The sequence below is a fragment of the Chelonoidis abingdonii genome, chromosome 2 (assembly GCF_003597395.2).
Source record: "Chelonoidis abingdonii isolate Lonesome George chromosome 2, CheloAbing_2.0, whole genome shotgun sequence".
Taxonomy (NCBI): domain Eukaryota; kingdom Metazoa; phylum Chordata; order Testudines; family Testudinidae; genus Chelonoidis; species Chelonoidis abingdonii.
Window position 1 is genome coordinate 93,401,381 of NC_133770.1, and position 19,416 is coordinate 93,420,796.

The window sequence follows — 19,416 nt, forward strand, 5'->3', positions numbered from 1 at the left end:
TATATACCTGCCCCTGGAAATTTCCACTACCTGCGTCTGACGAAGTGGGTATTCACCCACGAAAGCTCACGCTCCAAAACGTCTGTTAGTCTATAAGGTGCCACAGGATTCTCTGCTGCTTTTATGGTGGACCAGGCACTCTAGCCACTCCACACTGTGTATTTCATGTATATATTTGGTGGGAGCTCCATAGAGGGGGAACTTCACCACTTATTTTGAGCACTATCTGTAAATGTCAGTAAATATCTGTAAATCATTCTCTTTCTACAATTAATTTGCTTCATGAGAAAATGGTACACAACAGAGGTTTGAGTGAGGTAGGCAAACATACCAAGTCAGTCAGAGTGAATTCAGCTTGATTTCTTAACTATGAATTTCATGGACACAGTTGAAAAGGGCAAATTCTCTGCAGGGCAAGGAAGGAAGGGTTAGTAGAACCTGTGAAATCCTGTGGTGACTTAACTTGTATTACAATACATTTTCACCTGCTGCTTCCTGCCCCAAAGGGTTTATAAACAATCCTTACCCTCTTTGGCTATCTCCTCTGGTATTTTCCAAACTATTTGTCATTCATCTGCTATTCTTGCTGTGGTTTGAGGGGGGGAAGGAGTATATTTTTTCTTACAAGTCTTCTTGGTTTTGCCTACTTCCTATAAAATAATATTAATAATAATAAAAAAAAAGTTTGCAGGCATCAAATTAATTTGGTATTGTCACAGGGTGGCTGTGACGGGGTTGATTAAAGTAGATCCAGTTCCCTGTGCCGGAGCAGATGCTCCTATTTGGCCAATTAAGAGGGTGGGGCAATATCTGGCTTATAAAAGGTCAGGGAGAGACCCAGAGAGACAAACCTGGTGAATCAGAGCTGCCTGAGTAGGCATAAGGCAGGTGAAAGCTACTAGGGGACTGTAGAAAGTCCAGGTAGGAAGCAGAAGGTGTTTTGCGGGGGGAAGGCTGAAAGCAAGGGAAACAACATAAGGGTTTCATTGGCTGACTTCAAGCTAGAGCTTGGGCCAGAGGACTACAAAGGATTGAAGGTAGGAGTAGCAGCAGAGGTCAATGACTGCTGGCTGTAGGCTGGAGTGCTAAAGCCCAAGGGCTAGAAAAGTCTGAAGACAGGGGAGCAGTAGCAACAGAGGGGAGCTTACCAGCGGATGTCACCACGCTAGAGAGCTGCAACCAGGAGAACAGTAAGTGAGCAGAGGGGAGTGAGGGATGCTTACCTGGTTAAGATGGCCTCACAGCAGAGAGGCTGTGGTGGTTCCTGCTATGAAGAGTAGGCGTTGCACTCTGCTCTTGAAGGGTTGGGTGGTTGTCTTGGCAGAGAAACAGAAGAGTTCTAATGCCAGGGCTGTCCTGAAAGCTGGAGCATGGTGAGAGGTGCTGGGGCTGTACCTTGCATGTACTATTTGGGCTATGTGGGGAAATTGTGGACTTACATGCATTGGCCTTTTGTAATAAATTAACCCCACAAGGGCCATTTGTACTAAGAAAAGCTGGATTGTTTGGCTGTGGGGGCGGACTCTGAAAGGGGGGATCATTCCAGGCAGGACCACCCTATGTCAGATATATATGTTCATAGTTTTACAAATGTTATTGCCAAAAGGGACCATTATGATCGTGCAGTTTGAGCTCCTGTGTAACATAGGCCATAGAATTACACCAAGTGGTGCCGGCATCAAGCCCATAACTTCTGGTCGAGTTAGAGCATAACTTTTAGACAGACATCCAGTTTTGATTTAAAGACTTCAAGTGATGGAGAATCCACCACATCTCTAGGAAGGATGTTCCAATGGCTCATTACCCCTCACTAAAAACAAAAACACCTTATTTCTAGTCTGATATTTGTCTGGCTTCAGTGTTCAGCCATTGGATCTTATGTCTTTGTCTGCTAGGTTAAACAGCCCTCAACTATCCAAAATCTTCTCTCTGTGTATTTACTTAATAACCGTGATCAAGTTACTTCAGTCTTCTCTTTGCTAAGCTAATTAGATTAACCTTCTTTAGTGTCTGATTGCACCTAAGCTATAGAAGTGTAGTAACTGCTAAATGTGCAATGCACCATGGCATTTCACGACAATTTTCATCTAGACTGCTTAGTGATATCGCTGATGAACAAAAAATTTCTTTCCCCATACATTCTTCAAAAGATCTTCATGCATTTTCAGTCCAAGACATAATCCCTTTCATTTCTATTGATTTCATTTCTTTCAAAGTAGTCAGAATAATGTCAATAGAGAATTCTGTGGATATTTTTTCTTGACTGAAAGATCTGTAGACCCAAGGTAGCATGATTTTGTACAGTATATTGCACTGCTGTTTTAAATGAACATTGGTTAAAATTAATATTAAAAACACCCAACAAATTTCCTTACCTATGTAATTAGTAACACTTTTAAAATAATTAAAATTGAAGGTACTTTAAAACATAATTTTACTCTTCACTTTTTGCATGCAGTTAGTTTACTTCTTTGCATTACATTCATCGCGGACAATGAAAGTAGAGTAGTCAGGTTTTTTTTCTGTCTGTCTCTGTCAAGGTTTTTCCCCCACTTTGAATTTTAGGGTACAAAAAGTGGGGACCTGCATGAACACTTTTAAGCTTAATTACTATCTTAAATCTGATATGCTGCCACCAGTCAGAATTTAGTGTCTGGCACACTTTCTGTTCCCTCAAAACCTTCCCTGGGGAGCACAGATCCAAAACCCCTTGGATCTTAAAATGAGAAATTAACCATCCCCCTCCTTTTCCCCCCAGACTTTCCCCTTCCTGGGTTGCCTTGAGAGGCTTCACACCGATCCAAACTCCTTGGATCTTAAAACAAGGAGGAATTAATCATCCCCCCCGCCCCTTTTTCCCCCCACCAATCCCTGGTGAGTTTAGACTCAATCCCTTGGATTTTAAAACAAGGGAGAAAATCAATCAGGTTCTTAAAAAGAAAGCTTTTAATTAAAGAAAGAAAAAAGGTAGAAGTTATCTCTGTAAAATCAGGATGGACAATGCTTTACAGGGTACTCAGATTCATATAGACTAGAGGGACCGCCCCCCCAGCCTTAGATTCAAAGTTACAGCAAACAGAGGTAAAAATCCTTCCAGCAAAAAGACACATTTACAGGTTAAGAAAACAAACATAAGACTAATCCGCCTTGCCTGGCTATTACTTACAATTTTGAAACATGAAAGACTGATTCAGAAAGATTGGGAAAGCCTGGGTGTACATCTGGTCCCTCTCAGTCCCGAGAGCGAACAACGAACAACGAACAAAACAAACAGCACAAACAAAGACTTCCCTCCACCAAGATTTGAAAGTATCTTGTCCCCCTATTGGTCCTCTGGTCAGGTGTCAGCCAGGTTACTGAGCTTCTTAACCCTTTACAGGTAAAAGAGACATTAACCCTTAACCATCTGTTTATGACAGTCTCATGCTAGCACTGCCAGAGAATATTAACATCTAAATAAAATTGGATATCTTTGGCTTTGTTCGAGAAAATAAGATGGAAACATTCTCAACATTTTGTTTCATGTCTGTTAATACACCATGGCTAAGTAGGTGCTCTCTTTTGAGAACCAAAGGGAGTCAGATCTGTTTCCAGAAGGCCATATTAGCACTCAGTCACCAAGGCACCTGTCTTCAAATGGTCTTCCCTTAAAGGCAGGAGTGATTAAGGCAGCAATAGGCTACTGTTTCTTTTGTAGGGCAAATGGCAGGATTCATAGCCATTGCTTTAAACCCTCCTTTGGTTATTTTCTCCTCTTTTTAGGGACAGATTTTTTTCCCCAACAAATGTTTATCTAGCAACATATATCTCTCATGCATCTCAGTGCACAAAGACAGTGTTGTCTGCCAATGAGGCCAAGGAAGAAGCCAGATACTCCCCCCATTTCAACCTTGCTCCAGGAGATCAGGCAAACATTTCTGTTTGTTAAATGATCCCTGAGATCATAGACAAAATTACTATCACTTATTTTCAACAAAGTGCTGCTATTTTTACAGATATGATGGGAAATTACTTGTCTGCTTGTCCATGGAAAACATCTTTCTTAATTTTATAAATTAATAATGGTGTTAGTTCTCCCTCAAGTGTCTGTACAGTTGTCAAGGAGATTGCTGTACATCAGACAACATCAACAGCCACAGCAGGGCACAAATTCAAGGGACTTCACTCAGCAAATAAAACTAAGAAAAGTGAAGCAGTCCTTGATTGCCTGTAAGGATTCCTTGACTTTGTAAAATAATCCCTTCAGTGTTCTTCATCTGACCTGTTGAATGTACTGCCCTCTTTGTACTCTCACCCTAGCCCAAGTCAAAGAACTCACATGCTGCCAGGACCATGGTATGACCTATTTCAATAATTCTGGACTGGATCTTTCAACAAAATGAGATTTTGATATACAGAAAGTGTAGGCTTTCTACCCAGGAAGTGAAGCAGCAGATTAAATTTAGAAAGGGGCACAGGAGAGCCCCTGGATACCCTCTAAGCTCCAGCATGGCAAGAAACAAAGAAAAAGGAATCTAAATGTAGCAATACCCACAAATCTAAGAAGTCCAAGTAAAGACACGAGACCAGTTCGACATTCTCCTTCACCTTCTCAACTGAGGAGGGCGAGACAACCAGAACCAGGAGAGCCAGACAGCGAGACAGTTTAAAACTATGGCTAAAAGGACTATAGGGGATCTGGGAATCCAAACATATACTTACAGAGGATTAAACTGCCAACAGGTAAATGCTTCTCTGAACTCAAAGGGAGAAATAGGGATTCCCTGTGGCAGTGGAAAATGCCATGAAATGGAAATGGGAGCAACCCATTAAATCCAGATGTCTGAATAGGCAGTGTTCCAAATTTCACAGGTCCCAGAAACAGAGAAACTCATACATCATGCTTCCTTAAGTAGATGTTGTAGTGATGGTCCAATAAAGAATATTATCATAATAGAAGGGAAGTGATTCCCTAAGCGCACCACTGCCATGAAAATAAAAGCTGTCCTGAGATGCATTGTGAGGCCTCAGGAGTATCTTTTTAAGCATCCATTTGCTCCAGTTGTTTCACCAGAGTAAATATATCAGGGTCCAACAGCTGTTCTCCATGTCAGGAAAATCTCACCGAGCATCATTGAACTTGTGGCCTCATTTGTGGCAGGCATACTGCTGGATGTATTAAGTTCAGCAGCGAGATCCAGAGCTACCAGCGTGTATGAATGCAGACTGCTCTGACAGTGGCTGTAGAAGACAAGCAGCACCTTACTTCAGCCAAATTTACCAGTTTAAGGCTTTTTGGGAGGATGGGGGAAGATAGATGAGGTGTTAGCTGATTCCAGTGCAAGGAAGCAAAATAAGATAGCTTGCAAGCCAGCTACAAAGAAGTTCAGTGCACACAGATTATGCAATGAATACAACAGCTCCCTTTTGTCCATCACAATTTCGTTATCCAATAAAAGGACCAAGGATTCTAGAGAGGCAGTCCTAGATCAGGGCATTAAGAGAGCAAAAAGTCAATCAAAATACAGCCATAAAGCTTCTTCTAACCCTAGATCCATACAGTGACTGGCCAATGAATCGCAGTAGACAGATACTCCTGATATGGAGTAGTCTGTCATGATTTCAGTTAGGATGGACTCATACTATTGCAGTTATTACCAAAGGCATACAAGGAACTTACCTAGAACTCTGCAAGGAGATACCTATAATTATCAATATTGAAAGACTCACCTCTGTATCTCTCATACATTCACATGCACACTAGCCACTCAAAAATCTTAATCACTATTCAGTATCTCCTAGAAATAGGCCCACAAAAGCATTTCCTCCAACTGGTCTTTAGGAAGTGCTAAATAAATATTCTTCATGCTCCAGCAGAAATTAGAAAATATGAAAACAGTCCTGGACCTATAAGAACAGAGCAAATACATGCCCTGTCTCAGATACCTGCAATCAGTTTTGACATTCATTATTAAATTAATAGCCTGGATCAACCTTAAAAAAAAAAAGTCTACCTCCATGTACCACTCAGGTGGAGACATGGATGTTTTATAAAGATTGATTACAACTGGAACTAATTGTTCTCATTCTAGACTGTTTGCCTGGATAAAAAAGAACATCCTATTCGAAAGGCAGGCCATGTAATAATTTAGCCACAGTTATCCAAGAACATTCAGATAGCTGTGCAAGGACCCATAAATTTACTATCTAGACTGTACCTGATACATCAGGTTCCAATTTGTCATTCAGTCCCTTCATCCTTAAAACAGATCACTGAAAGGGAGAGGAGAATAGAAGTATAAACCTGCTCGAGAAATGTGACTAACACAGTCCTCATCTAGAAAAAGATCTGCTACATTATAGAGGGCATATTCTCTAATTTGGTTACCATTCATTATATTGGTGCACAGACCACAGCACTAGCCAGAGAAAACCTACAATCTCTAATATCCATTTGTTTCTAGAAGTGGGACTTTCTGCAGGACTGCGTGCCAGATATTTAATAGTTAAAGTAGCAGCTATCATCTTCATGATAAAGGCTTTATGGTACTACATGCTATCTAGCCATCCTCATATTACTCGAGTTCTAAAAAATACCTACAGTTTGCACACTTCAGAAATTATCTGATGAACTCAGTGAATTGATTTCCTCTAGAACTTAAATACACCTCTACCCCAATATAACGTGACCCGATATATAGCACAAATTTGGATATAACGCAGTAAAGGAGTGCCCTGGGGTGGGGGTGGGGGGCTGCGCGCTCCGGTGGATCAAAGCAAGTTTGATATAACGCGGTAAGATTTTTTGGCTTCCAAGGACAGTGTTATATCAAGGTAGAGGTGTATAGTTGTACATACCCCTTCTTGAGCTTACAAGATTTTTCCATCAAGATCACTAAGGTATTCCCATAAGCAGGGCCGGTGCAACCGCTAGGCAGACTAGGCAGTCGCCTAGGGTGCCAAGATTTGGGGGCACTGCCGCCAATCAGGATGCTGGCTGCAGATTGCAGAGTGTAGGGAGGGAAAACATATATGATAAGAACCACACTCCCAATGAATTGCTCTCCTGCCTTTCAGCGAAGTGCTTTGATTTGATTGCTTTGTTGATAGGTACATTTACACAGTAATAGCTCCTTTGTCTTGTAGATTGCACAACAGCCAGAAGGAGAGTGGAGCAGCTTGCCGCAGGAAGTGTAAGACCCCTGCTGGGGCTGAGTCAGGTGCAGCTGGGGCTGGCTTGCATGACATACTCAGAGAGTGTGCTGCAGGATTTGCAGGCAGAGGCTCTGCTGCTCCCTGGGGAGAGAAGGGAAGGATGCCGCAGCTGGCAGCTTTGTGGGCTTTCTTGCATGGAGGGGCGGCTAAACCGCTTTAACCCACCTCCTTGCACCCCAGCTTTCTACCCTCTCGACCCTGCTTTGGCATGAGGGCAGCGCATTCTGTGCCTCATAGTCATGCCTGCCGCATGCCTCCCTGCAAGAGTGAGAGCCCAGCATTTAGCTCCCCAGCCCGGGCACAGGATGGACTCGTGAAGGCAAAGCAGGAACATGCTCCCATTGCCCTGTTGCAATTGTACTTGGCCCGCTGCTGCATGCCAGGGACTGGAGAGGAGAGCGCCCATCTCACCTTGCGGCTCTTTGAGTCCTATGCTGCCCCCCGGCCAAACCCAGCTTGTGCCCTCTCCCCCCTCCACATTCAAACCTGGTCTGCTTCCCTTCTTCTCCCCAGCCAAACCTGATCCTCCCAGTTATCGAACTGGTCTGCTCCCCTTGCACTCCCCAGCCAGACCCGAACCCCGACTGACCCAACCCAGTCTGCTTCCCTTCCCTATCAAACCCAATTCCCTCTCTGATTGAACCCAGTCTGCTTCCCTTCCCCACCTAACCCAATACCCCACTGACTTAACCCGGTCTGCTTCCCTTCCACTCCCCAGCCAAACCCAATCCCCCACTGACCCGAACCCAGTCTGCTTCCTTCTCCTCCAGGCCAAACTCGAACCATCACTGACCCAATCTGGTCTGCTTCTCTTCTCCTCCCCAGTGAAACCCGATCCTCCCAGTTACCGACCCCAGTCTGCTTTCCTTCCCTTCCCCAGCCAAATCCGATCCTCCCAATGACTGAATCTGTTCTGCTCCCCTTGCACTCCCCAGCCAAACCCAATCCCCCACTGACCCAAACCCAGTCTGCTTTCCTTCCCCACCAAACCCAATCCCCCAGTATGACGGAGTATTCACCATTCTAATTTTATAAAAACAACAAGGAGTCTGGTGGCACCTTAAAGACTAGCAGATTTATTTAGATATAAGCTTTCCTGGGTAAAAACCCCACTTCTTCAGATGCATGGAGTGAAAGTTACGGACGCAGGCATTATATAATGACACATGAAGAGAAGGGAGTTACCTCACAAGTGAAGAACCAGTGTTGACTGGGCCAGTTCAATCAGGGTGGATGTAGTCCACTCTCAGTAATTTGATGAGGAGGTGTCAATTCCAGGGGAGGCAAAGCTGCTTCTGTAATGAGCCAGCCACTCCCAGTCCCTGTTCAAGCCCAAAATAATGGCATTAAATTTGCAAATGAATGTTAGTTCTGCTGTTTCTCTTTGAAGTCTGTTTCTGAAGGTTTTTTTGTTCAAGAATAGTGACTTTTAAATCGGTTATAGATGACCAGGGAGATTGAAGTGTCACCTACTGGCTTTTGTATGTTACCATTCCTGATGTCTGATTTGTGTCCATTTATTCTTTTATGTAGGGACTGTCCGGTTTGGCCAATGTACATGGCAGAGGGGCATTGCTGGCACAAGATGGCATATGTAACATTAGAAGATGTGCAGGTGAATGAGCCCTTGATGGTGTGGCTGATGTGGTTGGGTCCTCTGATGGTGTCGCCAGAGTAGATCTGGGGACAGAGTAGACAATGAGGTTTGCTACAGCGATTGGTTCCTGGGTTAGTGTTTCTGTGATGTGGTGTGTAGTTGCTGGCAGACTCCTCGTTGTTTTTGTGGATACAAACTAACACGGCTACCCCTGATACTTGACACCATGCAAGGCTCTAATTTTATAAATTTTATTAATAACAATAATTGGATATTGTAAAGGTAGAATAAAATGCAGTAGATTTTGATATGAAAGAATGAAGGGAGGAAGTGACAGTATATTGTGTATAATGTATGTGATTTATATTAAGATCCATGCTGTTGTGCAAAGTGAAAACAATAACAATGTCAACACTGTCAGGTTATTCATTTATTTTTATTAAATATGTAGTCTAAACAATGAAATTAATAAGTTTTCAAGCCAAATGTGAACAATGCCATATTATGCAGTATTCATTTTTGAAAGTTTATAATAAGCAGTGCTCTGGGGGGAGGGCAGGAAGTGTGGGGGCGAAAGGTGGAAGTTTCTCCTAGGGTGCAAAATATTCTTGCACCGGTCCTGCCCATAAGGTGGAGTCCTTCCTGCCCAGGAAAGAGTCAGTCATATGCATTTATATACTATGTATGCTCCCCTGGATGAGAGATGTCCTGCTGCCATAGGCATTCTTACACATTTTACCAAGCAGTATGAATTCATATTTATCAGCTTCAGGAGATTGTTCTTCATGCTGTGGTAGAAAAGGAGTGTCTTCCCATTGGACAGATCATGATGCATTCCCTTTCTAATCTAAGAGTAACTGCTGATTATATCCCAGTTGTATAGAATTGACAAGCATATTCCTGATGGAGAAAGAAAAGTGTGACCTTTCTTGTACATTAATTCCACTCCACCCAGAAGTCTAGGTTTTACTGTTGGAATCAGATTCCTTGAAAAAGTATGAAAATAGTTACTCTTGAAGATTAGTTTACTTAATAGCTCTGCAGAGAACTCGTGATTTAAGCAGGGTCTTATATCAATTCTCAGTCCTATATCAATTCTGGAAGGAGGGCATTAGGGGAATTCTGACTGCCTGCAATTCAGACTAAGCCTTTTTTTTTTGGTAATGATCATGTGTTCCTTGGTTCTTAACCTGTCCTTCCTTAAGTCTCCTCTGCCATGATACTTACAAAAAACTTGTCAGTGGTTAGGTAGTTGGTAAATTATTGCCACTGATTTTTCGTGATAACCTGTATTGTCTTATTATTACTGTATACTTTCCTGTTGTCTTGTAGTATTCACTTCTTGCCGCTTGTCTTATACTTAAAGTGAAAGCTCTCTTTGTTATGTGCTTTCAGAGTGAGGCACTAATCCATGACTGGGCTAGGTGCTACCACAATACTTGTAATTGATGATAATAAGTTAAGGCTTCAGATCTGATTGTCTGAAAAGAAAATGTTGTCCCAATCGTCAGGTGTAGTTTTTCTCTCAGGTATAAATGGAAATGAAATAATTTTGCTGATATGTTTGTTTAAAGAAATTTATCTGCAACCTTCTTGCTCTGTTTTGGACTATTGTGATAGGGTTTTCCCTTCTTTTTCTCCTGATTTTAGTTTATTCTACATGATTAGGTTTATCCTCACTTTAATTGATAATGCCACTATCAACACCTGTTGAGGCCAAGAGTAAGAATTTAAACTAAGTAATAGTCTATTATTCAAATTCAAGTAGAAATTCTAATAGCTAAATGGTATTATGGATAATGGCCATCTGGTTTGACATCTAGATCTGATCATAGAGTAGAACTAGTGTAGCTTTCTGCTAGTGCTGCCTTTTTTGCTATTGAGTGCTATCTGTAATTGTGTCCGTGGATATGCTTTGTCCCTTAACTATCAGAGATTATCCTGGTGGAACTAGAAAGCATGCATCTGACGAAGTGGGTATTCACCCACGAAAGCTCATGCTCCAAAACATCTATTAGTCTATAAGGTGCCACAGGATGCTTTGCTGCTTAAATAATTCTGTTGGTATGAAAGTTCTACAAGTTCCAGAGATATCCCTTATCCTTAAAATGGGGAATTTGTAGTAAAATCTTTCGAATTGGTAGAACTTTTTAAGTGGGCCCACTGTATGTATATGGACTTGTTTTGAGGAAAACCCACATTTTACCACTGCAAAGAGGAAAATTCAAAACCAATATAACCATCAGGCCACTTGGCTCTCAAGATAAAGGCTTTTTGTCCTGAAATATAAAGTTTGATTATACTTCTCATAACATGACTACCAACTTTATTGCTCATAAAATTCTCCAGCAACTTTTTCGAATCCAGCTACATTATTTCTAACCTTGTTTTCTAATTTCAGCATTTACTGTATTTTATTCCTATTTCCTGCATTATTTTTGTGGTTTACATTATTGACAGGCATATGGTTTATGTCGAGATTTTGCTCTTTATTTGCATTCTCTAACTAAAAAAATTCAGCCTGGGAGAAGAGGAAGAAATTCCAGCATATATATATATAACAGCCAAACTTTTAAAGAACGTGTTGATGTAGTTCTTGAGTGATAGAGATACCTATTAAAAGTACATTATCCTGAACTGAATAATTTGTCCATATTATAGACTTGATTGTGAATAAGCCTTTGATACTGATAATCTGGTGGGCAAACATTTGTGCTTGAAGAGTTTAGACCATTCCCAAAGACATGGTATCCTATCTGTGCATTTTGTCTCAGCAGACTTTCAGGAGACAGCATTCACTTCTTAACAACAAACAAAATAATCTTCTGTTTGTATTCTTCTTTCAGTGTTACCCTATCACAAGAGTAGGGGTATGCAGAACAATGTGGCTTTTTCTTTCAGAGTAAATCATTAGCTCATCTGTCTTCCTTTCTAATTTTTGGCTCTTAAAACCCTCGCTGCTATAATCTGCGAGCTAAATAATGATTTTTCTTCGCTTGGCATTTACATGTTTACTTTCTGTTGCATTATGTTCCTCTTTTATCTAGTTAGAAAGGAGATTCAGGGGAGCCTTTTAATCAATTTAGTATTGAATTGTAAGTGCTTAGTTCTATTGACCTGTCAAATAGTTTTCATGCTATATTCAAAACACCACAAAATGCAGTGAAGAGCAAACAGTTTTCATTCAAACAGGAAATCCTTGCTATTATTTTCTGTGAGGGAAAACTGTAACAGTTGGCCAAAATTGAGTCACCTTGGTTATTACATATGTTAAAATATAGCAAAAATAACCACAGTTAATATTTTAAACCGATATTTACTGTAATAAAGTCTGATTGTTGGACCTGATCTGGTTGTAAGTATGAATACAAATGATTGTTCTTTTAGACTGGTCAGTGGTTATGTGTTGCATTTTTATTTAAAAAAATAATTAAACTAGCCAAAGTTTTCTGTGGTTTTAGCTTTGTACAACCTGTGAATCTCCTGTGCTTCCCTGCCATGGAGGCTGAACTGGGGGCCAAAAGATTTTCTGCGCTCTTTCTGTAGGTCACAGTCTCCAAATGGAGAGCTAATGTGCTTCATGCACACCACTTTATTGTACTTATGGAATGCTTTGTTCATCTGAGAGAGGTCTAATGACCAGGTCTATTATTAACATGTCCATCGCTGTTCAGCAAAGCACTTAAGTACATACTTAAGTCCCAATTAACTCTGAAGCTCAAAGTGTATGGTTATATAGGTGCAGTGCTTAAGTGTTTTGAGGCCTCTAGTATCAGCACTGTTGATGATAGCTCCTTCCTATAAGAAAATAATACTGGGTTTAAAAATTAGAAATTTAGAATGTGGCTCTGTAAATGGGCCTTTGGAGTTTCTGGTTCAAAGGAAAGAGGGAACTGCAAGACTGGGGCATACCCGAGGATGGGAGTTTCATTTTATTATTGCTTATCTCTCTTGAAATAACTAAATAAATATAGAGTGGTTGTTTTTTTTTTAAAATGTATCCTTTGCCTTGTGTGGTGCCCAAATGTCTGAGGCTTGGGGCTGACCTAAACATCACCTGGCATCCCTCTCATTCACATTGGAGAGGAATGTTTTGAATATTGCCTCTTTAGGCCCATGTCACCAGATGCTTGTGCCCTTATGAGAAGTTCTTATGAATCTGGGAGTGACAAGTGTAATCCTGATGGGTAAATGAGGGTGGCTCAAACTATGAACTGAAAGCATATGCAGTAGTAGGATTCTCACAAAACGATGTATGTCTGAAGGTTTTAATGAGATATTTTTATGAGTAAGAGGTATGTTCAGTGAAAACAGACTCTATCTCTAAAGGAGATTATTAGTAGCTGTGGTCTGAGCTTGGCTTTGCTGATTAGGATAGTCTGAATGATCTTAATAAAGTTATTAGCTGTAGCCCACGAAAGCTTATGCTGAAATAAATTTTTTAGTCTCTAAGGTGCCAAAGTACTCCTGTTCTTTTTGCGGATACAGACTAACACGGCTGCTACTCTGAAATCTGTTAATAAAGCTGAAACCTTTAGATCCGATCTGAAGCACTGGTAAAAACAAATAGTTAAATACAGCATTAAATAGTATGGGATGGGTGATTTATTGTCACTATTTACTTATGGTTGTCTGCATAAACTCAGCTGAAACTCTTAGTTTCCAGTTAGCCACTTTTTTGATAACCACCTTTAAGATTAGCAATTAAAAGCAACACATGTAGGTTCTTTTAATTTTCATGTTAAATGTATGTAGTATGGATCGTAAATAAAGTATCTTTATTAGGAGGTTTTTTGATAAAAGTCATATGAGATATGCTGGGTCATCATATCTCCTTCAATCTGTCACTTATCAGCTGGATCTCGTCTATGTGGATGCAGAAGGCAGTTCAGCCCTATTGCTAGGGTACCTTTGGAGCACAACAATGCTGCTCACCTCCATGTGCCAGAAATTCTGCCTCATTAAACTCTACAGGAGCTGTTGGGTGCTAAGTGCTTTTGAAAGTTAGGCCAATTTACAAGTTTTGAATGTAAGGTGCTTTCTTAAGCCTCAGTCTTGGTCCATATAGAAACTCCGTATGATGTGCTGAATAGCTTCTGCACTGGAACTCCAGCACAGCAGCTACCTAACTTCCTCTCATAGCACTGAATACATTATAGTGATCTGTGAGTAATGTCTATACAGGCAGGAGGCATCTAGGAGTGTTTGAACGTTGATGATCATGGACAACAGAGGTTTGAAATGTCTCACCAGCTAGTCCATGCTCCTGTCTGGAGAGGATTCTGTTTTATTTCCTAGACTTTTGGAATACAGAAGGATAATCATCTACCTAAGAGAAAGCATCATTTTAGATCTTCCACCATGTTAAGAGAGTGGGAAGGCCTTGATGTCATCCAAAGGTTATACATCCAGGATCCACCGCCATGCCAAAAAGAGATCCACAGTTCATTAACTTTCACACATAGAAATTACCTGATGGTTTACATGGGGGCCATGAGCTGTGTAATAACATATATTAATGAGAGTAATTTATTGATTTATGTGCTCACAGTCCTGCATATTGTCACAGATCCATATTAAATCTCCAAATTCTAGATTTGTATCTCTGCTATATCTAAAAAGTATAAAAGCGTTATTTTACCTATTTTCCAAATGAGCTTATTATTATATCTGGGCACAGAAGCAAAAGGATGAAGACAAACTTTTCCCTTTTGGCTACAAATCAGAGGAAGCTCAGTAGCATTGTTTGTTTGAGCAAGTCTGGAACAAATTATATTCTATAAATTGTGTCTTCCTGATACGCCTGTTTCAGATGATGATATGAAGAATTTGTATGCTGTGCCTAAGCCTCTCAACAATGCCGCCTTTGTGATTCTGCTGTAACAACTGTGGAAGAATTGCAGATCTGGCAATGTTTTCTGGAGGATAATAGACTGCCCGCATCTGACCGGCCTAACATAAGTGTTTGCTGTCAGTTCTCAAACATATAAGTTATTAAAAAAATCAGAGTTCTGTGTTATGAGCCTGAGTGTTGATATTTATGTGGGATATTTATATATAGTAGTATAGCACACTTTTTCCTTTCAGACCTTAATTGCTTTTCAGCCCATACATGGTGGCGTATTCCCACTTCCTTAGTCCTCCCCGCTCTTTCAGTAATAAAAGTTGCTAACATATACTGTATTATTCAAGACAATTAATTCTTAATTGTACAAAATTACCTGAACAACAATTCCATAGAGACGTTTCATTTAGAGGTAGTTTTCCTATTCCTTTGCCAATCATAAAGGGTCTTTTGGAGTTGACTTGACTTATTAGGTCAACAGTACTTGAATTGGAAAGAGTGGTTTTATGGTCTATTGAACACCAGATTTACATGGAAATTAAATACAAAAACTAGATTTACAAATTATTAAGGTTGTGAGATAAAATAAAACATACGTATGTGAGCTAAGGAGAGAATGCTAGCCACTTTTCATTTCCTGACTTTAGTTAGTTTGTGTTTTGGTTTTCTTAGGGTATGGCTACACTTGCAGCTGTACAGCGCTGGGAGTTAAACCTGTCTTTGTACAGCTGAGTAGGGAAAGCGCTGCAGTCTGTCCACACTCACAGCTACCAGTGCACTGTTGTGGCCACATTTGCAGCATCTGCAGCGGCATTGGGAGTGGTGCATTATGGGCAGCTATCCCAGCATTCAAGTGGCTGCAATGTGCTTTTCAAAAGAGGGTGGTGGGGTGGAGTGTGACATGGAGCGTGAGGGAGAGAGTGAGTGGATTTTTGGAGCCGACACTGTGTCAGCAGCTGCCTTGCAAGTTCCGACCCCCTCCCCCACCCCTCTCTCACTCACTGAAAGCAAAGAACAGCTGTTTTTTTTTCTCACAGACCAGATAAGCAGCCTCCCCGAAATGGACCCCTTCCCCCCTCCCACACACCGTGCTGCTTCTCTCCTCAAGCACCCTCCCTTCCCCTCTCTTCAAGCAAACACTAGCTGTGGGCTTTCCAAAGGGAGCCTGCCTGCCTCTGCTCATTCACAGCAAACAGGAGCTGTGTTTGTTTTTTTGATAAGCAGCTTCGGGAGCCCAGAGTTCACAACAAAACAAAGAGAGTTATCTTTACTTAAAAGGATTATGGGAAGCATCCGGAGGTCAGTTACAGCGTACTAAGATTATTCCCTGTTTACACTGGCACCCCAGCACTGCAGCAGCAGTGCTATACTCTTTATTCCTTTTGGGGAAATGGAGTACAAGCAGCACTGTAGCCAGGGAGATACAGCACTGTACGTGCCTTGCCGGTGTGGACGGGGAGTGAGTTACAGCACTATAAAGCCACTAACAGCGCTGTAACTCTCAAGTGTAGCCAAGGCCAGATTTAAATGATTCTTTTTGCTTGTATTTTTATAACTTATTTGGAGGGGAATACTGGGGCCCTATCCTCAGTTACTATAAATGGACACCAGATCAGGATCTGGACCCTTACCCCAGTTAATAATGCTTGGGCTTAGAAGAAGCTGGTGATATGTTTAGGACCTTCCCAAGATTTTCATTGAACCAGTCTAAAATTTAGAAAAATTTAGAAACTTTGGTGATGTAGAGAAAGATGCACACTTGACAAGAATAAAACTATGGACATCTTTGTCTTCTAGTGAATTCTCAAAATGTATAACATTTTGTTCTATAATTTGTCATGTTTGTAGCATCTCTGGAGGGGCTGGCTTTAGTGCTTTTTCTATCCCACCTGTGATTAGATTTCAGTGCCCAATCTATGGGTCAGAGAGGAAAGAGTTTTGATAGAATAGATTTTCACTATGAGTTTGAAAGCTCTAATATCTTATTTAATTTCCAAGAAGCTATATCAGTGGTTGCACATTCTCCCCTCATAATATTTTTAGTCAAAGAAATCATTATTTTTGTCACTGTTCATGCAAAGGAAATCTGGTCAGAAAACCCTGATGTGGTTTTGAAACAAATTCAGCCCTTGGTTTTACTCATGCAATCCTTTGAATACGTAGGATTGTTTGGGTACAACGCAGGGCAGAATTCGCTCCAGAATCATTTAGGCCATGCTACTAAGCAAATTCTTTTAAAACTTTAACACTTCAACACTAAAGAATTAAATGACTTTTCCTTGGAGGGGAGGATCAGTGGGATAGCTATGAATATACTTTCCCATTGACCATGTTGTTCCTGCTATTGTTGTTTCCTCCTATATTTGTGGAATATTAGCTGGTAATTCCAAAAACAAAATAACTAGGTGACCACAGCTCGGCCCTCTCCATTTTTTTTGGTAAATATTGTAACATTTGTGTTTACGTATAATTTCTTCTAGATCTGTTTCTAAATTTTGCTTACAGTAAATTGTGATTTTTATCATTTAATGAATATTCAGTTTGACCATCCTCATAATTTTCCTTTATTTCTCTTTTTGACCCCATTTAGTTTTAGTGTTTGAGATAAATTTCATTTTTATCAGTTTTACTAGTTATTTTTTGATTTCCACAAACTTTGAAAATTCTGTTTTCATGGTAGTTCAAACTCTATTTTGTGTATCAGTATTGTCTAAAACTTTTCTTTATCATTTTGAGTTTTATATATTTGTCAGTATGTTTAAAATCAGGAAGAGGATTTTTTTTCATTTTATCTAGTTCCTTTTTCCTTCACCCAGGGTTGGGAAGAAAGCGTGGATGCTGCTATCTCTCATTTGCTGAGAACATGTCTGTCCAAGAGCTCTAAAGAACAGATCCTGACTCTCACCAGTCAGTTGAGTATACCCAAAGATACTATCAGGCTGAAGAAACACATCACCTTGCTCTGTGATAGATTGGCCAAAGGTGGTCGCCTATGTTTAGGTACAGACACAAATATTCAGCAAACTATGGTCATGCCAGGTAAGATATTACTGCATGTTCTTCATTCAAAACTAAAAAGAATGTACCTTTGATTAGTTTTGGAGTTTATTTTACACTGAAATGAGACAGGCCAGGAGAAATGCCTTTCCTTTTCCTCTCAGAAATTCCAGGATAACCTCTGAATAAATATTCTGGAATTTTGATGCCATGTGTTTTTAGAACAATATGTTTTCTTTTTCTGTGGTATTAAATATAATATGATCCATTATGTTTTTCTTCTAACTAATAAATAGTGGATTAGAGAATAAAACTATTTCAAGCTAAAGTTGTTCTAAATTTGATCAGTCGCTACCATATTTAAAGTACTTTGAAAATTACCAGGTTCTCCATGTGGAAGATGATGATGCCTGCTAAGGATGCGTGTAGTAAGCTTGTTTGTTGCATTATGATCTGTTTTTCCTATAGTGCTTTCATTCTGAATAAGTAATACTTTTCTTTGTGCATACTGTCTGTTCACTAGTTAACCCTGTCATTTCCCCTGGGAGGACAGGATGGCAGGTGCTGAACTAAAGACCTGCTGGGGTTATCACAGTGAATTGCAGAATAGCCTAAATCACCTGGTCTAGGGGAAGAGAGTTGGGGGATGGAGAAAGGTGATGGCTAGAGATCTAAGACCTAATTGGGGTACCCTCAAGGAGGCTGTAAATGGGTTAGAGGTTCATTTACCTCAGAAACTGAGACCTGGGTCAGGGGAAAGGCCAAGTGTACATATGGAACTTACATTTAACTGTTTTATTCTTGAAACTGTGTCTTGAAAGAAGGGCATGATCAAACTTTTAGGTCTGCCATTAGTCCTTTCTGAGCTGGAAAAATAAGCCAACAGCCCTATATGAATGCAATCAATATAACACAAATTTAGACTGTTTTAAAGGAGTGTTTCCTCCTTTGGGTAAGTGGAAGATGAAATTCAGGGTATTGCCAGGGCTTTGGAGCAGAGCCTGGAGCTGGAGCGTGGACTAGTAGGTTTTTGCCCAGAGCTGGAGCGGAACCGAAGCGGAGCAATTCAAAAATTTGATTGCTCCAAATCCTTGGGTGTTGCAGGATGGTTTCCGTTTGGATGAGAAATCGGTGACAAGGAGTCAGGGTATTTTCTTAGTGTAATTCATTTATGTACAGTGTGTGTGTACATGCGTATGTGTGTGTCCTGTTTCTCTGGACAGTGATAGGAACAAAACTGTATCCAGGCAACTCTTGTTCATAGAAGCCTTTGGGATAGGATCTTTGCCCTGTCAGAAGAAGCAGTTTTCTACCTTTCTCCTTCTCCAGAGACCCAAACAGACTCACAGGAAAAGTCAGACTCTCCTGTGAGCTCCCACAGAATATTTTTTTCAGGTCCTGGATTTAAAATGTTAAAAAAGCCATTAGCTCCATTGTCCCCTGGGAGCTGTAGGATCTTGTCAGGTGGCTCCAGCCATCAAGCCCCTTCTTTTGTCTGCAGTCATTTTTACTACACTAAGTGCTTCAGTTGAGCATTTATCACACCCATTTACTTCCACAGGGTCAGTGATCCCTTAGCTTCTGAGACTCCCAGTGTCGGGCTATTAACACCAATTTCATAACAAGCATCATTGAGACATTATTCAGTGCCGAAGCCCACATGAGGCTGTCTTCCATCACTGATCCTGTTATATTCTTGGAATCTTAGTAACAGAATGAATGCCTGTTACTATCACTGCTGCAGCTCTTGCTGAATGAGTTTTCATTTGACCCTTAACAGTTA

The 19,416-nt window shown here is 40.6% G+C and overlaps 1 protein-coding gene across 6 annotated transcripts in view; it reads left to right on the forward strand.

Moving 5' to 3' along the window:
* BBS9 (Bardet-Biedl syndrome 9) overlaps positions 1 to 19,416 on the forward strand; it is a 498,766-nt gene that overhangs the window by 281,110 nt on the left and 198,240 nt on the right. For all 6 annotated transcript variants that reach the window (XM_075062584.1, XM_032778779.2, XM_032778787.2 and 3 more), the window contains one exon: positions 17,453 to 17,675. In XM_075062584.1, coding sequence (XP_074918685.1) covers positions 17,453 to 17,675 — 223 coding nt within the window. The remainder of the gene's footprint in view (positions 1 to 17,452; positions 17,676 to 19,416) is intronic.